Source organism: Chamaea fasciata, unplaced genomic scaffold (genome assembly GCF_029207755.1).
Source record: "Chamaea fasciata isolate MVZ Bird 193981 ecotype frontalis unplaced genomic scaffold, bChaFas1.0.hap1 SCAF_7, whole genome shotgun sequence".
Classification (NCBI taxonomy): domain Eukaryota; kingdom Metazoa; phylum Chordata; class Aves; order Passeriformes; family Sylviidae; genus Chamaea; species Chamaea fasciata.
Window position 1 is genome coordinate 25,731,115 of NW_027094092.1, and position 22,331 is coordinate 25,753,445.

The 22,331-nt window shown below is 45.2% G+C and overlaps 1 protein-coding gene across 1 annotated transcript in view; it reads left to right on the forward strand.

Annotated features, from left to right (window-relative positions):
* Positions 1-257: 257 nt before the first annotated feature.
* The window catches only part of MGA (MAX dimerization protein MGA), a 59,937-nt gene continuing 37,863 nt past the window's right edge, over positions 258-22,331 (forward strand). Inside the window, exons 1-5 of the mRNA XM_066188083.1 lie at positions 258-383; positions 12,269-13,410; positions 18,730-19,660; positions 19,993-20,080; positions 20,227-20,322. Of these exons, the coding sequence (XP_066044180.1) occupies positions 12,347-13,410; positions 18,730-19,660; positions 19,993-20,080; positions 20,227-20,322 (2,179 nt within the window). The 5' untranslated portion in view covers positions 258-383; positions 12,269-12,346. The remainder of the gene's footprint in view (positions 384-12,268; positions 13,411-18,729; positions 19,661-19,992; positions 20,081-20,226; positions 20,323-22,331) is intronic.

Here is a 22,331-nt window from a genome sequence, read left to right on the forward strand (position 1 = left end):
CTACCGCGCGGCCCCACGCGCGAGCGGCGTGTTATCCCTCGCGCACGGCCGGGGGAGGGGCGGGAAGGGCGTGGCCGGCGGCGCCCGAGGAGCGGAACTGCGTCTGCGGGCGGCTCCGGCCAATCGGCGGCGCGCCGCTTGCGGGGCGTCGCGAGGCAGCCGCACCGCGCGGCCTCCGCCGGCCCCCGCTGCCCCCCGCGCTCCGGTACCGGCCTCGCGGGGGCGGGAGAGAAGTCAGAGGAAGGGGCAGGGGAACGTGCGCCGCCCACGTGATAGGCCGCGGCGGCCAATGAGGGCGGCAGGAGGTCGCGCGTGGCGGGCGAGGGCCGCGTGGGCCGGGGCGTTGCCGAGCGGCGCCCGGAGCCGGCGGCGCGCGGAGCCAGGTAGGAGCCGCCCGCCCTTCCCCCCTCCCTCCTTGGAAGTTTTTCATTCGAAGTGGCGCGAGGCGTGCGCGCGTCACGTGAGCGCGGCGGCCGCCCAATCACCCGGGCGCGCGCCGCCTGTCCGCGCGCTGCCGCCGCGCCCGCGTTTGAGGCGAGGGGATCGCGCGCGGGACGGGAACGGGACCGGCGGCCGCGCGCTCCCCTCGCGCGCCCCCGCGCGCCGCTCCGTCCAGGGGCGCGAGCGGGCAATGGATAGCGGCCGGCGGTCACCTGACCGGGGGGGTTGTTAAAGGGACCGAGCGGCATCCGGGCCCTCCAGCCGGGAAGGGTCGGGTGAAGGCCAGCCGCGGGCAGCTGCCGCTGCTCCCTAAGCCGTCGTGCTCCCGGGGATCGGCCCCTGGTGGGGCGTGGCCGGCGCCACCTATGAGACGGGGCTGGGCTGCCGGGAGAGCCTTTCCCGGGAAGCGGCCCCGCTACCCCCCGGGTGCCAGAGGCCGGCGGGCTGGGCGGGGGCGGAGCGGGGCCCCTCGGCCGGGGGCGGGGCGGCCCGCGGGCGGCGCGCGTGCGCCCCGGCACGTCGCGGGGGGCGCGCGGGCAGCGGCCGTTGGGGGCTGTTGGTACCGTCCTGTCTGGAACCCCTCGTACTGAGCTGAGGAGTTCAAAGGGAGTCGAAGCGCGAAGGCGAGCTCAGTGAGGAGTAGATAGGCACGAGGGCCAGCGGCTGTTTCAGCAGCCCGGGGATATGAGTGGCTTCCCATTACGTGGTTGGAGCTTCTTGCCTGACTTTTTACGATGTCAAATCTTGCACAAGAGTCACGGTGCCTTGCTCCCGACGTGAACTGTGTGAAGGCATGGGCCGTCTGTAATCGCACTTGATGGGTTGGGCTAGAGCCCCGAAGATCTGAAGTTGCTGCAGACTCTAAAAACCGAGGGCAGTGTGAGGAAGAGGGGCGGGCTGATGCTTTGGTCTTGTCGCTTGCAGGTGTTCTGCCCGATGCAGCTGCAGCACCCTTTCAGTGCCCTCGGGCACAGTGCCTTGTGAATGTGTACTGAAGATTGGAAAGGGAAATTGATTCTGCTTGAAAAGTATTTCTGTAGATGAGCATTTTTGTGTGTCTCTGTATGGGGAAAAACCCCATGTTTCTTTGATGTGGTGGAGATGGGCAGGATTCGTTCACTTCTGTATTTCATCTCACAGCAGCTGGCTGTTAACCTCACCCATTGCTGGCTCAGTATTGGCGCAGACGCTGTTGTTCCTGCCATGGGGGGGAAACGTGCAACTGGAGGAAACCGCTTGTGAATAAACTTGTTTAGTCACCTTCCAGGAAAAAAAAAATTCTTTCTCTTTGACTGTAAGCACCTTCTTCATTTATATACTATCTAAACACAAAACCCACGACATATACAAATCCACTAGATCGCTTCTGAAGTTTATGGTTTTTAAACCAAGTTTTAAAAACCCGGCTTCCTAAGGAATGGGAAGTCCAAGACATTTTCCTTACAAACACAATGGAAATAGCTTTCTGCCTAGTGGAGTGAGAAAGAGCTCTTCTCTGTGAGGAGGCTGTTGTCTGTTTGCTGTTTCATAGACAGCAGAGGGTCTACCGGAAAACCTCAGCCATGGCATGTGCATAGGGAGCAGTGCCATTAACTGTGGCACCAGCAGGGCTTTCCTCTTGTCTTATTCTTCCATAACTACAGATGTGTTGTGCTGTATTGGTTTGCTTTTTTAAAATCATATTTAAGACTGGGTAGCCTTAGAACAAAGAATCAAGGTATGATGGTGGAGTTGCTCTTCTCTCTCCACACAAAGATGGAATGTGCTTTCATTGTTGGATTTTGGCTAGTTTTAGTACTATAGGTAAATCCTTTGCTGAACTGGATAAGGAAGAATGCAGTGAGAATGATATGTGTGAGAAGGATGGTGAAGGGGTGTCATGAGAAGAAAGCAACCAGAAGAAAGCTCTTTTGTGTTTTTTTAAATCAAACCCCAGAACAGAAAGGCATTAAAGGAATGTGAACAGCATAAAAGGGAGAAAATGAATGGGAGCCAGATAAAACCTGTCTTCAGTAAAAATGCATTCTTTGTGCCAATCACTACTTCAGGAAAAGCCAATTTGGAGAATGACAAGACTGTGACCCAGTTACTGTTAAACAAATACTTGTGATGTTGGAGTTGTGCTGTTTTGCTAACTCTTGTACAGTGCTTTCTGTTAAAGTGGTGTGGTCTGCCTGACCACAGGGTAAGTCAATAAACAGTAATGAAGGTGGATATAAACCTGGAACACATCGCCAGTGGTCTGGACTTTAATTAGTGTCACTTTCTTCATCATCATAACTTAAAAGGGGAATACAGGTTCCTTGGCAGTTCTAACTTGCTGAGCCATTGGTGACTGTAGCAATGAGTATTGCTATAATGTAGCTGGATAAGTAGGATAGTCCTGAGCTCAGGCGATGGCTTTTTATTTGTCTCAGGGTTTTTTGTTGTTTTTTTTTTTTTCTTCTATGATGTGGATAAGATCTCCAGCTGAAGGTTCATGTATGTGATAAATGTTCCTCATGATGGCCATCGAGGGATTGAAATTTATGAAAATGGTTCTGTTCTTGCTGATTATGGCTAGTTCCTGCCAGTGTTGCATGGCAAAAACCACAAAGCATTGCTTTATTGTTTTTGGTAGTTGAAATAATAGTATATTAAAAAATACAGCATTCATTGAATGTATGAGTAATGGGCAAATCACTGACTGATGAAATATGGGGAAGTAATGTAAAATGCATTAGCCTAAATATAACATGTTTTATAAAGATAAAAAAGAGCAAAGAGCATTTATTTCTAGTTAACATTGGCTTTTCCCCCTGCCCTCTCACTAATGGTCCATTCTTCACAGAAATCACAGAATCATTTAGGTTGGAAAAAACCTCCAAAATAATGGAATCCAACCTTTGACCCATCACCACCTGTCGACTTGACCATGGCACTGAGTGCCACGTTCAGTTTGGTGTGTTTCCATTTTGCAGTCTTCGGTTTGGGAAGTGTTTCCCAAAAGTTCAGGTTACTCTTGAGAGATGCAAAACACTGTGCATTGTACTTTGCAGGATTAATGCTGTTTGACAAATTAGTGACTTTATAGGAAGCTGGAAGTTTGGACTCCTTGACATGGTATGGGTATTGGGGAGGTGAAGCAGGAGTTTCTCCCTTTCCTCCACCGCCCCAGGCATGTGCCCTGTTCCTCCAAAAGCAGCAGCTGCTCGTGCAGATGTGTAGCTCTCAGTTGGTGAAACACTTTCTGAACTACCATCCTGCAATAGTCGGGGCTCTGAGTGTGACGTGAAATTGGTTTTAGTGTAAAGCAATGCTCTGGGCTGAAATCTGGCATTGCACAAGCTGTGTCAGATTTTTGTAGGGATAAGTGCTCTCTAACTGCAACTGGAGCATGTGTTTCTGCATGTTTGCATCAGCAAGAAAGCTAAAAAACAGTTTAAAAATGCCTGAAAACCTTTTTTTTTTTCCTGCAACAGTCCATTTCTTAAAATAATTTTTTTTCTTAATCTCACTTTTTGTCTGGATTCTGCCACCGCTTTCATCTTTTGTCATCTTGGCACTGAACTACACTTCTTCACTAAAGCTAAAAAAATTCTATGTTAATTTCCTATTTTTATGTAAACTTTTCTTAAAGTACATTTGGGCTGGGGTTCTGTTGCTTAAGGACAGAGGTCTGGAGCTGACATAGGTGCAGCTAATTTTTAGAGATATTATGTACAGCAGACATTCAGTTCTGGGAGACTACTGCTTGTCTGGAGAAGCAGTTGGAGGCCAGTGGGGCTGGTTATGGCATAGAAAATGGGACTAGACACTTTCCTATATGCAGTTTAATCCAGAGTTGGTTGGATTAACAGAATTTCCTGTGGCATGCTACTTTTCATCATTCTCCACAGTGGCAAAACATTGTCTAAAGAAAGAACATTTTTTGTGTTTTAACTCTTCTAGTGTGCACATTGCACAACACTTCTGGCTGTAGCATCACTAGGTTTTCAGCTCCTTAAATGCTTGTGGATTTTGGTGTTTTATTTGGTGGTTGGATTTTTTATTTTTTTTTAATGTCCAAACCGTGGGATTTTTGAGCCTAGTCAGGGCTGTCTGGTCATAGTTAGTGATAAACTCGTAGACTGCTGTAATAAACTTCTGACTGCTGCTGTGGGTGTGTTACACTGGCACAGCTGGTTTTGATAGCTGTTGTTTCCAGGTAGTGAGTGTAGTTTCAGCTAGTGCTTGTTTTTAGCAAGTAAATTTCAGAGCTGAAAGCATCCTTTATGCTCCAGTAATGCTCCTGTTGTAGTGCCTTTCACACTATGCTGTGTGACAGAAATGTGCTGTAATGTATCTACTTGTGTAGTAGAAATCTTTGTAATCAGGGGATTGCTAACAAAAAATGTAATCGACACCTCTTGTGTGTTTTTCACAAGTTGACAGCTGTTCTGTTTTGCTTAACTGTGTATAGTTACATGTGTATATACAAGGTATGTTGTTCTCCCACATCTACATCTGTAGGGAAGGTACAGACTTGTGACTCTCCAATTCCTGATTTGTTACTGGATCTTTACCACAGGTTAGTCATAAGAATGGCTGAAGAAGAGTTTGTTGCTGCAGCTCTAACAGTTACAGTTTCTTATTACTTGTAGCACATAGGCTTGAGTGGGTGCTTTATAGCGCTGTGTAGGCGTCACTGTAAACAGGAGTGTGATCTACTGGGTGCTGAAATGCAGCTTGTCAAGACTGTAGTTCATACCTTCAAGGGAACAGGTCTGAAAGAAGCATTTGGGGGAAGAGTGTATGGCTTGGTAGTGAACTTGAGCATTTCAAATACCTTATACTAGCCAGTAATGGGATGGTTGTAACTCCCTCTGATCAGGGATTCAGTAAATACAAGCCAGTTCATTTCTGTGCTGCCAGTTCATGTTTAGCACGAACAAGTCCTTAAAACTGTTGTTTGTACTGATCTAAATGGGATGATGTTCTTTTCTGCAGCACTGCTGTTTCTTGTCAGCTTTAAGGTGCTTAGAACTGGATTACTTAAGCGGGTGGGAGTCTGTAGTAGTGCTGTGCCTTCTAATGATGAATCTATGCTTTTGATAAACCAGGGGTTCAGTTTTGGTGCAGGCAAGCATTTCTACTTGCCTTAGGTAAAATTGTAGCAAAATCTCTGCCAAAGTCAGTGGTCTCTGGTTTGTTTCTTTTATCACCATTTGAACGTGTAGTTTGTGGGCCATGAACATGGGGCACTGTCTGCTCTTCAGTTCTGTGTCTGCTCTCATTTGTACAAATTACCCTCTTGCTGAAAATAACCCCACTTATTTCTGTATTGTCATTGTTCAGAAGCAAATTGGTTAATACAAAATAGTGTCTATCCTGTGGCCCTAAAACTTGATGACCACTCTACAGAATATGTGATGGCTGTAGGTATAAAACGACTATCCCTGAAATTAGTGTAATTATTTCTGACTGGATTTGTTACAGGAAAAATACTGTGCTAGATCCAACACCTTGAGGCTGTTGCAGCTCCACGCCCACAAATATGACCAGTAATAAGGCTGAAAATACATTGCTGGTAAGCACAAGCCCATGGAGCACGTGCACACATGGCATTTGTGTGTCTGGCCACACTGATCAGGCAGACACAGATATAGCAGCACAGCAGAGACAGCCGTATTGGGCTCCCTTCCCTATCTGAGCAGTTGGAGGTCACTCACATACACATATGTGTGTATATACATACATATATATATATATTTATATGTATGGTAGATACCCTCCAGCAGCAGAGTTCAGACACTGTTGGTTCCTGAATTCCAGTCTCCCTGGTTGCTGGCATGTGGACACAGCAGCTCTGGAGGCCACAGTGCTGTTCCTGGTGCTGGCTCATGCTCTGTCTCTCAGGTGGCTGAGACTGCCCTGCTGGCACCCCTCCACTCACATGATCCTGCCCACTAGAGACAGAGGTGTGCATACACACACCAGAGCTGGTGGCATTCCTCTGAGCCTCCATACAGACCCACCTATATTAATGTTTTGATGCATGTTTGTCAAGTCTCTTAAAAACGTGTTTTCTTCAGTTCTGTGCTTCTAATTTCTTATAGCATGAACTCACGTTGCCAAGAAACCTCCAAAGAGGTGCTGACCTTTTGTAATGTTACTCTTCTTCTGCCCGTTTTCAAATAAGACAAAAAACTCCAACAGATTGAGGAGCAGTCCTGACAAAGTTATAGTTTGTGGTAGACAACGGTCAGTGCAAAATTTGGGTTTACAGGTGAGCCTGGACCTTGGTGTCACCCTACTAACTGATGTCTTTGTCTTCGGGCACCATGTGTAACTCTTTGTCGTTTCATAGTGGTTGCAGTGTTTTAAAATAAATAGCCTTAATGGAAAAAGGGATGGGATGGGGGGCTTCATGGAGGTGTTTCTGCCTGTAGCTGTGGTGCATTTTGAATTCCCTCAGCGTTCAGAATTCTGTTTTAGTGGGCTTACTGTCAGAAGTGCCAGGTTTATAACTCGCAGTTAATTCACTCGGGGTCTGTGAAGGCCTGCCAGGCTAGGCACGGGGCTGCACCTGCTCGGTGCCGTTCTCTGTCGAGGCCGTGCCAGGGCTGCGCTGAGGGCCCGGCTCAGGGGGCGCGGAGTGACAGGTCTGTGTTTGCCAGAGGCACGGGGCCCTTCTTCTGCTGTTCTGGTCGGAGTCTGAGCCGCGCTTTGGCCGGTCAACGAGAACTTGTTCAGACGATGGAAATACGGCTGACTTCATTGCTTCCTCAGCGGAGGGTTTCCCGGGGAGGCGGTCGGTTCCTGCCGGCGGCAGCGCTCCGAAGTGTGGAGGCGCGGTGCGCGCTGCCTGCCGAGAGCCGCGCTCCTTTCCCGGAGGAGGCGGCCGCTGCCCTGGGCTTGGGGGTGGCGACGCGGTGCCACCGCGGTCGGCCCGCCGGGGGGCGCGGTGCGCCGCGGGCCTCGCGCGCACTCGTGGTGCGGGCGCGGAGGGAGGCGGAGCCGCGCGACCGGAGCCCCGGGGCCTTCGACGGCCGCCGGCGCGTGGGCGATGCGCGCGCGCGCGCACGTTCGAGAAGCTTCCCCGCGCGCGCGGCGCTGCGCGGACCGCGCCGAGCCGGGCGCCGGGCCCTGCTCGCGGCGCGGGCACGTGACGGGCAGGCGGGAGGGAGGGGGAATGCCGGCCTGCTGTGCGCGTGCGCGCGCTGCGGCGCCGTGACGTCAGCACGGTGCGCACGCACGTTGTCCCCAGCTGGCGGACACACGGTCCGCGTGAGAAAGGAAGCGGGAGGCCGCGCGCGCGTCGCGCACGGTAACGAACCGGGGAGCGGGGCCGCGCCGGGGACGGCGGCCGCGTCGCGCGCGAACCCCGCGCACCTCTCCGCGCGCCTTCCGCCCGCCGCCCGAACTGCGAAAATTGACACCAGGCGCGGGCACGAGGCGGCCGGGCCCGGGCCCGCCGGCCGCACCCCGGCGGCCACGCGAGGCGCCACTGCGCGCGGGCCGCCTCGGGAGCGCCGGCAGCGCGCGCCCCGCCGGGCAGGGCCGCGCCGGGTCCCGGCGAGGAGCGGCGCGGTTTCCCCACGTGCGCTCGTCCCGCCGCGCTCCGCCAGCTGGCGCGGGCGGTGGTTCCAGCTCCCGCTGTTCCCGGGCGGCTGCCGCTCCCCGTCCCGAGGCTTTTGGCTGGGGTCTGTCCGGCGCGGCCGGGGCGGGGGGCGGGCGGGGGGGGAGGGCGTTCAAAGCGACAGGTGCTGCGCTCGGCCCGCAGCCGTGACGCCACCTGCCCGGGGCGGGGCCCTCGTCGTCTCTCGCCGCCGTGCCCGGGGCGGCCGCTCCTGGCACCCGCTCGCTCGGTCGGTGTTGAACGGCGGCGCGCGCGGCGGCCGCTGCCCTTGGGCGCGCGCCATGGGTCTCCCGGCGGCGGGCGGAGCAGCCCCGGGGCTCGCGCGCCGCCGCGCTCCCTTCCCACGGTGACTCCCGCTGCCCTCCCGCCCCGGAGCGCCGTGCGCGGAGCCGTGTCCCGGTTGCGTGCGGAGTTGGGTTGGTTTGTTTGTTTGAGAAGGACGCTTTCGCATCTGATTGCCGTCCTGCTTTTGGCGGGTCTCAGTGTGACTTGTGAGTGGTTTTGGCCGCTGCGCCCTGCTTGAACGCTGCTTCTCAAATACAAGGGCTGCGTGTAGAGATGGGAAATCTCTGACGCTGTTCAGAACTTCAGCTTCCACAAATACACGTGTTTGCCGTGAAACACTGAATTAGTGTCTCTATGCTATAATAAAACAGGCTCCTGTGTCACCAAATGTAATAAAACATAGGTAGTTGCGTTCTGGTAACAGACTGCTAGTGCTGAAATAAAGTAGATTTTGATTACTCTCGTTGCACACGATCATGTTTTAACCACGCGCGTCTTAGACTGACTTGATGCTGTGCGTGGTGGTGCTTGTGGTAGAAATAGCTACAGCAGTACAACATAAGAACTTTGTTGGAGAACAGAAACTGTTACTCTGTAGGTCTTTATATGCTTAGAACTTTTGCTGAATGCATGGTTGTTGAGCTTTTTTGGTATTTTTTTTTCCCTCGTATGTCTTAAGTAAGATAATTTAGTCGAATAAATGTAAAGAAATCAAGTAAATTTAAAGCTACAGGTATTCTGCAAATCTTAAACCAGATCTGAAACCACTCTGATAGTGTGTTTCCTTTATGAGCCCATACAGTTTTGGTGCATACTGCACAGCATTAATGTGAGTTCAGTTTCTGACTCTATGTTTACTATACGTGTAAGTGTGTTATATGTGTATATACAGAGTAAGTTGGTGGAAAAATCACATAGGCTTTTTCACCACTCTGTATATTTGAGATTTGTATTTCTATGCAGTTCTTATAGGTGAACATGAAAGCGCTTATTTCTTGGGAATAGCTTTTTGTGTTCCTGGGTCTTGAGGTGTAATCTACTGAAGAAGCAGAACAATACATTTGAATTCATTTTGTGTCCTAGACTCTGTTAAGGAGTCCTCAGTGGGTAGGTGTTTGTGGGGAAGAATTTCTTTTGCGGACTTAAACTGAAAACCAGACATTGTAACTTCACAGGTATCAAAAATGTACACAGAACAGTTTTGGTTTATTTCCACCAATTTAACTTTTACATTAAGTTTTAAAATATGAAGTGTAAAGGGTAGAAATGGATCTTTCCTATTTCCTAGCTGTCAAGAACATTTATCATGGGATATAAATTGTATCTTGAGCTTTGAGGTCATTTTCCACATGCATGTGACAGCTTGTTAACACAGGGGAATTTTTCCTCCTACAGTACCCGAGTCCTAACAAAATGAAGATGTCTTATTAAATATCCAGTTCACTTAAAACCTCTGAATTAAGAGTTAATTCTCTGGAAAGAGATGTGGTTGTTTTCCAACCCATAGAATCATAGAATGGTTTTGGTTGGAAGTAACCCTAAGGGTCACCTAGATCCAACCCTCCTGCTATGGACAGGGACATCTTTTGCTAGACCAGGTTTCTAAAAACTCCATCTTCAGCCTGGTGTTGAACACTCTCCAGTGTTGGGGCATCTAGAGTGTCTCTGGGTAACCTGTTCCAGTGCCTAACCTCCCTTGTAAAGAATTTCTTCCTAATACTTAATCTAAACTTCTGTCTTTCATTTTGAAGCCATTTCCCCTTTTTCTGTCACTGCCTTTGTAAAGGTCACTCTCCAGTTGTAGGTCACTTTTAAGTACTGAAAGGCTGCAATTACCTGAACAGCCCCAACTCTGTCGGCCTCTCTTCACGGGAGGGGTGTTCTGTCCTTCTCAGCATCTTTGTGGCCCTTCTCTAGACTTGCTCCAAGAGGTCTGCGTCCTTCTTGTGCTGGAGACCCCAGAGCTGGATGCAGTGCTCCAGGTGGGGTCTCACCAGAGTAGAGTAGAGGGGCAGAATCTCATCCCTTGCCCTGCTGGCCACGCTTGCTTAGGATGCAGCCCAGGATATAATTGATTTTCTGGGCTGCAAGTGCCATGGCTGGGTCATGTCCAGCCTCTCACCCACCAGCAGCTTCAAGTCCTTCTCGGCAGGGCCACTCAATTTCTTCATCCCCCAGCCTGTGGTTGATACTGGGGGTTCCCCCATGTCAGGTGCAGCACCTTGCACTTAGACTTATCAAACCTCTCATCAGGCTTGTCCGAGTCCTTTTGGACATGATTCAGACATGTTAACTTCACTTACCCTGCCAGTATGGACTCCTGAGGGACACCACTTGTCACAAATGGTCCCTGGGACTCAGATGTTGGTCACTCCCCTCTGCATGGGACCACTGTATCAGTTGCTCATCCGCTGAGCGGTCCACCTGTCAGATCCATTTCTCTCCAGTTTAGAGAGAAGGACTTTGTGGGGGACTGTTTCAAGGGCTTTATGGAAGTCCAGATAGACAACATCTGTAACTCTTCCACTGTCCACCAGTGCAGTCTCTTGGTTGTGGAAGGCCACTGGGTTGGCCAAGCAGGACTTGTCCTTGGTGAGCCATGCTGGCAAATGTCCCCTGTCCTCCATGCACTTTAACATCACTTCTATGAGGATCTGTTTCATGATCTTTCCAGGCACAGAGGTGGGGTTGACAGGTCAGCAGTTCCCAGAATACTTCTATCTACCCATTTTTAAAAAATGGGTGCAGTGTTTCCCTTTTTTCAGTCACCTGGGACTTTACCTGACTGCCATGACTTCTTGAATATTAAGGGAAGTGGCTTGACACATCAGGCAATTCCCTCAGGACTCTGGAATGCATCTCAGCTTCTAGCAGGGTGATTAACTCTGGTCTCTGGCTCCCACCAACTAGGTGTTTGATGTGAGAATCCTTTTTTCTCAGTGTTGTGTTCCACGTATGATAAGGATCGAAATACAAACATCTGGGTATGGAAATAGGATTTTTGTGAGTTACCAGAAGTGCATATTTTAAATTTTCACATAGAGAAATATACAGGCTATTTGAAAAATGAAGTAGTTTGTGATCTTCTCTTAGTGTTGACATAATCCTTAACCTGGCAGGTAGACACACAAAAGTGGAATTGTGTATATGCAGATAAAAGTAACTTCTTTAGTTACTTTTATCTGCATGTACACAATTCTAAACAGTGATTATGCTAATCACAACAGTACAAATGTTTCCTTGTTTGATTTAAATTATTTCCATAATTCAGAAGATAAAGGAAGCTAAGGCTGCCCAGTGCTTCACAAAGTTTGTGTCTTTTTCCAGAGATTATCCATTTTAAGTATTTTGTCCTTTCTTTTTCTCTCTGCCCTAGATAGATGATTAGAAGTCCTTGGGGTTGGTGGGGAGTGTAAGCAAAGGAATTCCAAACGCACAAACTTTGACGATTTCAATAAGGAACTTCAGAGAAAATGTTTTTAACTTTTTTTTTTTTTTCCTCCTTAAAATTTTTGTCAAGTTGTAGACCTCAGGGAACTCTTTCTTTCTGGCAAGACTTCTGCCTTTGTATCAGAAATTTGCCATTTGCTCTCCTGAAAACTTGCATGTTTTGCCTAATGTTAAATGAATGATCTGCAGACTAGAGGGAATGTCAGAACAAAGTGCTTATAAATACCAAACAAAGCAAGGAGTTCTGTTGGGGTAAAGCCTGTATGAAAAAGCAATTTAAAGGTGTCACAGCCCCTGTGTCTATAAGGTCAAAATTGTATACACACATACAACACTGATTTGTTAAACTCTGATTGTGCTCTGTTTTGTAGTACTGCTTATCTTTTAAGTTTATAATGTGGAGGGCTATTGCAAAAAGGATGTCTCACGTGACTTAATTACTTTCTTAGACTGTATTGGAGTATTTTTAACTGCGTTTTCCTTTTTTTCCAGAATGGTGAACACACATAGAAGATTATCAGACCTCTGTAGCATTTGCGTTTGGTCTGAGAGCTTGTGAGAGTGCTCATCATGGAGAAACAGCAGATTGTCCTGGCTAGCCGGGATGGTGGGACTGTGTCTGGTGCAGCGCCTGCTTTCTTTGTCATATTGAAACAACAGCAGGGAAATGGAAAAGCTGACCAAGGAATCCTAGTAGCAAACCGTGATGCCTGTGCTCTCGCCAGCAGTGTCTCAACCCCAGTCAAACCCAGAGTCAAGACCTGCCTCCCAGCTGACTGTGTCTCAGGGGGCATCACTGTCACCCTAGAAAACAACAGCATGTGGAATGAATTCTACCACTGCAACACAGAGATGATCCTGACGAAGCAGGGGAGGCGAATGTTTCCATACTGTCGATACTGGATTACAGGGCTCAATTCCAGTCAGAAATACATCCTAGTCATGGACATATCCCCTGTGGACAATCACCGATACAAATGGAATGGCCGTTGGTGGGAGCCCAGTGGGAGGGCAGAACCACATGTTCTAGGGCGAGTATTTATTCATCCCGAATCCCCTTCCACTGGCCAGTTCTGGATGCATCAGCCTGTGTCCTTCTACAAACTTAAACTTACCAACAATACTCTGGACCAGGAGGGTCACATAATCCTGCATTCTATGCACCGATACCTGCCACGGCTTCACTTGGTGCCTGCAAACAAAGCCACAGAAGTCATTCAGCTTAACGGCCCCGATGTCCATACGTTTACCTTTCCGCAGACTGAATTCTTCGCAGTTACAGCCTACCAGAACATCCAGATTACCCAGCTGAAAATAGATTACAATCCTTTTGCTAAAGGGTTCAGAGATGATGGGCTGAACAGTCGACCTCAGCGTGATGTGAAACAGAACAGCAACTTAGAATTGGAAGGAGGTGATGTTTTTAGCACTCCTGACATCTGTGGTCGCCCTACTGAAGTTGATGCATTAGACGTGCATCACAGAAGTTTAGATTCTTCATTCATTGGTCAAAACTCATCAGACATTGGGCTGGATAAAGAGTCCTTTAGTGCAGAAGGAGACTTCTTGGGTCTCCTGGACAGTGACCTGCCTTCAGGTGTTATGCCAAAGCTAAAACAAGAAGTCTCTGAAAGGTGGGTTAACACTGTGTTTTCAGTACAACCACTGGTTAAGTGGGATGCTTTGTAAATAAGTAACAGGATGCTCAGTGTAGAGTTTTACAGCTAAAGAATCAGAATCACGCAGAATGACTGGGTTGGGAGAGACCTTCAAGATCATTGAGTCCATCCCAGCCCTAACACCTCAGCTAGACCATGGCACCGAGTGCCAGATCCAGTCGTTTTTTAAACACATCCAGGGATGTGACAAAGGTTGCATGACCTGAAATGGCAGAACAGTTAATATTACTAAAAGCTTTTCTTTGTTCAGTCATGTATCAGTCTTGATTTTCTCAGGTGTCTGGGGAATGTAAAAGTTCAGTATTATTTTCTGTGTTGCTTTAGCTCCCTTTGTTGAGCAGCATTGAGGGATTTCTCTTAACCCTCATAGCATTTTAGAAGGCTAAATTAATTTTTTTCAGAGTTTTGGATAGAGCACATTGGGGTCATCAAAACACTGCCTTTGCTTTTAGGGTTGCTCACCACATTGACATGCTGTCTGTGTATAGCTCCAGTTTTCATTAGTGAGAGTGAATGGTGTGTGGGTATTTAGATTGCATATGTGTAGGGATTGCTGCAAGGCAGTTGCAGTTGGCAGCAAGCCACTGTTTTGTCAATAACTGCTTGGTGTGAATTCTTTTATTCCACAAGGAAGTGTGAGGTAGCCTGCCTGTTGGTAGTCAGTTGCCTCATGTTTGCTGTGGGGTAAGGGAAGTACTTCAGAACAACTTGGTTTTTCTAAAACAAGCCTGGCAAAACCAGGCACTTAGCAGTGCATTTTACTGCACTTTTACTTTGTTTTGAAAATCCAAGCAGTAGAATGGAGCAGACTTAGTGAATAGTTAATGTGCATGTAGAGATACTTTGAATGAGAAGAAATTATTATAAAAAACACAGTGGCTTCTTTTCTGCCATGTTGCTTCATGTCAATTTGTTAATACCAGGCTTAATCTGCCAAAGATTTAGCAACAAAAGCAACCTTCATAGACCAGTACACAAGAAAATTGTTTAACTGCAGAATATCAGGTTGGTGTTAATGGTGAAATTAGAGGTCAGTTCTTAAGGGAGAAAAGTTACGTTTATGATGTAGTTATACAAAGGCTGTATTACTATACAACTGCAGTGTGTTTTTAGAGAGGACAGAGGTTTCCTCAGTTGTTTTTGTCTTGCAAGAAAGATCTCCTTGCCTTTTGAGTAACTGAAAAAGCTTTGAATTACAAAGTTATTCATACTTTGACACTTTATTGAGTTTATTTGTAATAATTCTTAAGAGTACTAGAATTGTTTTGAGATCTAGAGTGCCCAAACGTTTCTTTTGGAGTAGTTGCATGTGTCAGTCTATTAGAAAGAAGGTCTTCTAGACTTTCTTTGTTCTCAAAAAATGCTGTTCTAACTCAAATATTGAAAATACACCGATTATGGAAAGGATGGGCTTTTTTTAGTTCCTAAGAGCATGGAGAAGAGTTTAGATGACTTGACATATTGGAAGTAAAACACAGAAGATAATTATTGACAGCTTTATTTTGCTTTCATAGTGGTATTTCATTTGCTGGGAGAGGGTCATTGATGCAGATTTTTTTGAGAACAGTTTATTCCCAAGGAATAAAAAATGTTTTAAGGACTCAGGGACCTTCCTTAAAAATAGCTGATGCAAATTGGCAGATTTAATTTCTTTCGGTCCAGAGCTTGTTAGCGTCCTTCTCTGGTTTTGCCTCCAAGGCAGCTGATCTCTGAAATGCATTAAAAGCTGCACAGACAGGAAAAGACTTCAAAGGGTCTTTTTGTTGTCTGGCTTGGAAGCACCTGTCACTTGAATAAACGTTACCACTGTACTAGAGCTACTTGCAGGCATTGGCCAGCTTTTTGTTATGTTTTTGTAATCTGTGTGAAAAAGTCAAATTCTTTACTTGGTAAGAGAAAATTGATTTTATTCAAGAGTTGAAAAGACTGTCTTTGTAAGTGCTGGAGTTTTGCAGAATATTAGTTCTTCTCCTTTCTTCTGATCTGTTCAGAAAACAGTGTTTTCATGCCATGCAGTTGAGTGCTGCTTTTAAGGACTGAGAGTGTGACATCTTCCTTTTTTAAGCCAGACACATTAATATTCACATATTAATGAAGAGTTGGCAGGTTTTTTGTTGTTTTTTTTTTTTTTTTTAGTGGTAGGCGCTTGGTAGGCACTATCTTGCTTTTAGGCAGGGTTGTGATTTCTGCTTAGATTTGAGTGAGGAGCAAGTTAAGAACTGCTATCTCTCAGATAATCCTGTGCAAACGGAGTAGAGTTCCTAGTGCTGTTGAGGGTGGTACACCCCACCAATACCCAATTCTTCCAACATTTTTGATAATAGAACCATGTAAAAGTAAGAGTAATTTTAATCCTGAGTTATTAGAGGACTTGGGAAATAAAGGACTCTTTTCTTTATCCAAGGTACTACGTGGGTTTTTTCCTTCTGCTTCTGTGGTCTGATAGTATGTTTAGTTTAACTAGGAGTGTTGTAAAGTAAATAAATGTTTGAGTCCTAGATACTCTGGTAGAAATGCTTGTCCCTGGATATACTCAGATGTTTAATCTATGGAAGGTACCACAAGCAAACTTTGCTGGTTCTTAAGTCTTACAGGCTAAGGTACTCTTTCTCCTTTCTGAGGTCTTTAGAATTTCCTCCTTCAAAAATAAAAAAATCTGTGTGATTTTTAATGATCCATTAGTCTCATTATTCTAATTTAGTTGTCTTGTGTTTAGCCTTGACAGTTTGAGTTTTTTCCTTTCTTGACTTTCTTTTGGGGAAGAAAGAGGTAAGGCAGGTGATTATCCTTCAAACCTCTGTCATAGATTGCTAGAATAATTCCACGAGAAGTCAGATTCCTGCTCCCCAGTGTATTTTAAAATTATGTACCAAAAAAAGTGTTGTTGCTTTCAAAAAATGAGCAGCTTAACGATTTTTAATCTGGAAAAAGCCAAAATGGCAGTGTCTCTGCTTTTGCTGTTATATTGCAAGGGTGCCAGATACGTTACTTGGGCTATAAGAAAGTTGGTTTAAATATGAGCACTGTTCCATATCAGGTAAAGAAAGAGCTAGTTAAGACACTATTTCACAACTTTTGCCTGATCTTAGATTGAGGATTTTTAGAGGACAAACTTCCTTGGTTCATCTTCCCGTAATTAGAGGAAGTTTTGGTGACTACTTATGTTGCACTTCAGAAACTAAGGGCCAGATGAAATTGCTTCAGTGCTAAAAGCAACTTCTTCATTCTTTGAGTAGTTGGTTATTGCATCAGAATTTAAAACCTGCATTTTGTGCAAATCCTTAATCTTTTCTCGCGTACACGTGCATGGGTCACACTGCACTCTTGTCACCACCTGGCTTGTGGTTGCGTTATGCAGAATAAAACAATATTTGTGTCTAGAAGTTTCGGTTTTACAGTGGCGCTTTTTAGTTTGGATGCTGTCCAGATCCCAATTAGAAAAGTAATCCTTAACATACATGTACACTTCGCAATAGATAAAGAAAATAAGTCGAGAGGAGTCCAGGCTTTACTGGGCTTCCAACTGGAAACGGTAAAACTCAGATGAGAAATTTATTCCTGGCCTGCAGGTTTGCTCGGTTTTTTTGCCTCTTGATTAGCAGAGCAGATGAGTCTTAATAATACTCACTTTAATTGTGGATGAGGTGTACTCAACCAACCTTTTACCTTAGTATTGTGGCAGGATTTTCAGCTGCCAGTAGCTGATAAATAGTCTGTCTTTGTATTTCTTTCACAGTAAACTCACCGACTGAGAAAGGCTTTTTAATCTTATATATCACATTATTAATTAAATGAAGGTTAGAAAATTTCTAATGAAAAACTCACAGTCCAGAGAAAACAGTAGACAAAACAGGACACTGGTGCTCCAGTCTCCTGCTGTCTGCCATTCCCTCATGTTTTTGCTTTAAGCTTAATGCTGGTTATTCAGTGTCTTATGAGTTGCAACAAGTTTTCTAGATAGCCTCTATTGTTCTTTAGAATGTCATATGTAAATATACAAATTTGTATCTTGATTGTTAGCTTTCTGTTTTAATACTGCGGTGTTTCTTCATGAGGGGAATACTCCCAGCTCCATGTTGTGATTCTTGTGTGTCCCAACTCTTTTCCCTTAAGTATGTCTCAGTCTACGCAAGAAGGAAGCAGCTTCTTCCTCACTTCTTTTTCCCTTTCTCAATCCCAGCTGTGGGTTCAACTGGGCTTAGCACTTCTTTAAAGTGCTAAGGGATGGATAGTATTAATGATAAAATAGACACACACACATGTGTACATCCAGTATATGTAAAGCAATATTCCCTCTGTATGTAATGTATCAGTACTACAATTATGTTAAATTTACTTGAAATTGTCATCATTAGCAAATAATTTTACTTTAAATAACATTTCAATAACACCAAGTTGGCAATAATAATATAATTAAATTATATGTGGTGTATAATATAATAAGTATAAAGGTATTATTTGATTACTATGTGGTACATTGAGTGAACAAGTTCTGACTTTTTTTCTGAGTTTTATTCTGTATATGAGTTTCTGGCTTCATACCTTAGCAATTTCCTCTTATGACAAGGAGTCAGGTTCTGATACACTAGAGAAAACTGGTGACCGTAGTTCTTTGACTGATATGTCCGGCCCTCAAAGCCCATTATGAGCTGCCTGTACTGTTAGTCTTCAGTATCCAATGCATGGTATTTTGAATTCTGGTTAGGTTGGGACTCAGACCTAACAGAAAATGCAGCAGGATTCAGTTGGGTATTAGTATTCTGTAAGTTCAAACAACAGTTGAATTTAGGAATCGTCTATATGTGACTTCAGGGTGCATTAGCTAAAATTTTGGTGCTTTAAGTGCTCACCTGGCTTCGTACTTGCAAGCACAATGGCTTTAGTGTCCTAACGAGATACAGCAAAGTAAGGCCACTTCTGAGCTTTTCAAATATGACAGCTTAGCATAAGTTCATGCTGAGCAAAAGAGGAAAAAGTGCAAATGTCACCCTGATATTAGTAGGGAAGGAAGTTGTGCTGCTGCCTTCAGATAAGAAGTTGGATTGTTCTTAATAGTGGCAATTTCTTGGGGTTCCTTGAGTGCTTCTAAAAATGGAAGCTTGTAAATGACAGCTTATTTAGCAGACTTATGTCTAGGAGCACTTTAGAATTTAGCATTTTAAAAGCTTTTTACAATATAACCTAGAATTATGGGAGATGGTGGAATTCTGGTAAAGGAGATTTGATAAAGATCTCACATTGTATTTTGGTTTTGTCCCCTCTCTCCCACCTCAGTCCCATTGCTAGCTGTTATGAAAGCAATTCCCGTGTGACATCTCCATTGGACCCAAATGGACACTTTAATGTAGTCATTAAAGAGGAGCCAGTAGATGACTATGACTACGAGTCAAATATTTGCACACAAGGAATAACTGTGAAACAGGAAGACACAGATGAAGAAACTGATGAATTTTCCAACACTGACGATGATGATCCCGTTGTACAAAAACACCTAATGAGACGCCGTGAAACAGATGGAATTGATGGAGAATTCAGGTCTGGGAAGCGTACGCTAGCCAAGTCTTCAGGTGTTGCCAAAGCAAAAATGTTAAAACTGGACAGTGGTAAGATGCCTGTGGTCTATTTGGAACCTTGTGCAGTCACAAAGAGCACAGTGAAGATATCTGAGCTGCCACAGACCATGCTTTCCTCTTGCAAAAAGGATAAATCCCCTTTGAGTGCTGTCCTGGATTCCTTGCCCGTGTGTTTTGAAAATCACAAAGACTCTTGCTCGGGCGCAGTCACTATTCCTGAGGACTTAGTTATGAAGAAAGAATCTCCTGCGAGTAAAATGTCTCAGAAATACTGTTCAATTGGAGAGGCCCAGTGGGCTCTATCCAAATCACCTAATTTTAATCTCAGGGGCTCAGTAAGTTGTGACTTTCCAGATAAAGAGATCTGTGGCAGAAAAAGGCCTGGCATACTGAAGAACCCAGTGTCCCTCAAAGGCTCTGGTAACAATCAGAGCACCCTATCATCAGTTACAAATAAAAGAGGAAGGCCACGGAAACTGAAAATTTCCAAGGCTGGTCGACCACCTAAAGGTATAGGGAGAAATGTAGTAGCAAGCAAGAACACTTCTCTGGGGCCTGGGAGTATCCTTCCAGATGTTAAACCAGACCTTGAAGATGTTGATGGTGTTCTTTTTGTGTCCTTTGCATCAAAGGTAAAACCTCATTGTTGTGAAGTAAAATTCAAAAACCTTTTGAAGCCTTTGTGCTTACTAGCTGGAGTTACATTTTCTTTTAAACTGAATTTGGAGTTTTGTGGCCTCTTTCCAAATCTGTTCTTGTTTTGACCCTGTGATGTTCATAACATGGTCTTATTTGTTGCTGTTTAGGAAGAAGTAGGGGGGTCTAGAGTTCTGTATAAACGCTTGCATGCTTGTTTATGAAACTGTGTCATGTTTTGAATAATTTGGTGTTATTTGATGTGGCCTACTTTGCATCTGAGTGTTTTAAGGTGTCTTAACTTACTCAAGGCTCTTCATGTGTGTAGGAAGCTCTTGACATTAACACTGTTGATAGAGCTGGTGGAGAAGAGTCACAGAATCTTCAGGCTCCCCTGTTGACTACGAGTGATCCAGGTACTTTCTTTTTTTTTGTTTTTTTTTTGTGAGTGGCTCTTCTCTGCCATACGGGAATTTGTAAAGGCACACTGAAAAATTAATAATTAAATTAGGTTTTTTTGCATGGCAAATGTTTTTTATATGTTCTCTTATTTTTTGAGTAGATTGTCAGGCAAGAATACAAGTACTGGAAAAGGAGTTGATGGAAGAGCTGAAGACCTTGAGGCATAAACAAGTAATACATCCTAGCCTTCAGGAAGGTAAGTGGTCGTGTAGATACTGATGCACCTGTTTGATCATTAGCACTTAGTCATACTCAGCTGATGATAATTTCCTACTGGTGCCAATACTGTGTGTGTCTAATACAGCTAGGACCTGACTTTTCATCTGCACGCTTTTTTGTTGCAAACTAGAAAATGTGGAGGTGGCAAAAGGTGGCTCCTGAATCTCCAACAGGAGCACAGAAGTCTTCATGTTACGTGCCTCTTGCAGAACTTGCTGAGCCTTCTGACAGTGCCTGTTTTTTAATGACCTAAACCTGGTTGAAAGCAGAGAGAGTTGGTTTTATTCCTTCATAAAAGTATACATTTCCTGGTGAGTAGAGGAGCTAGAGATCCAGCAACACTTAACCAAGACTACATTTACTGTGATTTGAGTCCATATCTGAGTGCCTGTTCATCCAGTTCACTAGCCATGTAAAAGAGCCAACACAACTTGTAGTTTGTGGTCTTCTGTTTATATACAATGTTATCCTGAGGTAGATGGAGGAAAGTCAAGGATCAACAGAGTGGAACTTACTGTTCTCTCTTCTGGTGATGTTGAAAGACATCAACAGTAGTAGTCCTGAGACCAGTGACATTAATGGAGGCATCAGAGCAGGTGATGAAATTATTGATACACATGGAAACGTTGTACTTCATACTCCCAAGGTTCTGGCCCTGAATGTTTCAAACGCACAACTGTAATACCGTAGGGACTGAGACTCCAAAAGTGGTCCTGGCTCTGATATGAGCTGTTCTGGGCCCTCACGGAGCTTCTGTGATGAAGAACATTGGATTATCTTGAGTGGTTTATGCGTGGTGTATGGTGACAACTAGCAGTGTTAAGCCATTTTACGATATTACTGTAGACCTCCTAGGTGTTACCTTTACCCCAAAAAGGCAACCTTATGGTACATTGGCAACTACAGCACTTGTGAGGGCTGTTTTACTCACAACATGATCCTGCAACAGGGAGCATATACTACCCACATGCTTTTTCTCCAGATGCAGTGTGAGGTGCCTTCTGGAGAGTTTTGAGCAGTTCACAGATATTACAAAATGGACAAGAAATGTAAAGCATTAGGCTAAAAAAAAGACTTCTGAAAAATTTTGATTTTCTTGAGTGGTAATGGCCATCATTTCCAGTGTTGGATGGTAATCTGTTGCACCTGTTAAATAGTAAAATTGCAGTTCAGCAATGATAGAGATAAACCATAGCTTCTAATTTTTAGAGGGAAAAGAAGATACTTGCAGATATTTGCAGCAAGAGCATTATGACAATAGATGCAATCTTATTTGGCTGTGAAGTGAATTACAGTAGGAATACTTTTGTTGTTAGACTTCAGCTGTTACATGTGAACAAGGAAGCAGACTTTCTCCAGATTACCTTTGTGTTCCAAATAATTACAGATCTCTTGCCTTGCAGACTTGAGATCCTGGAAGGAACAGATATAGCACTTTTGATGTTAACTCTGGTTTTGATGCTCAACAGTCTAGTTGAGAAGTTTAAGATTCTTTTTCAGATTCACTGATGAAATGTTGGAGCTGTACCTGAACCCCACAATTGCTCTTGATCTGTGAAGTTAATAAGAGGGTGATGGAGGCTGTCTAGATTTTAGAGGCACCAGAATTGCAGGAAAATGCTTCAGAAAGAAGGCAGCCAACTTAAGTATTAAAAGGAAAACTCCTGCTGGAGCACTGAAATGCTATGGGATGCTGCTTCTATCTGAGCTAATTTGAATCCCTGACTGTGTTATTGAAAATGGAAGGCACTGTTGTCATGTTTCGTATTTCAGATTAATCAGCTGCAGCTGATGGAGAGGAGAAAGTTCTTACAGTTCTGCATTGCTGCTGTTTGCTTACAGCAACTGAAATTTAGCAATGCTCTGGAAATGATAGAAATGTTAGAAAGTGATGGTTCACCTGTTGAGTATGGGGATATTTTTATTGACTTAACTGTTACAATTTGTTCTCCTGTGGCTGCCCATGGTCATTCCGTATTGCACTTC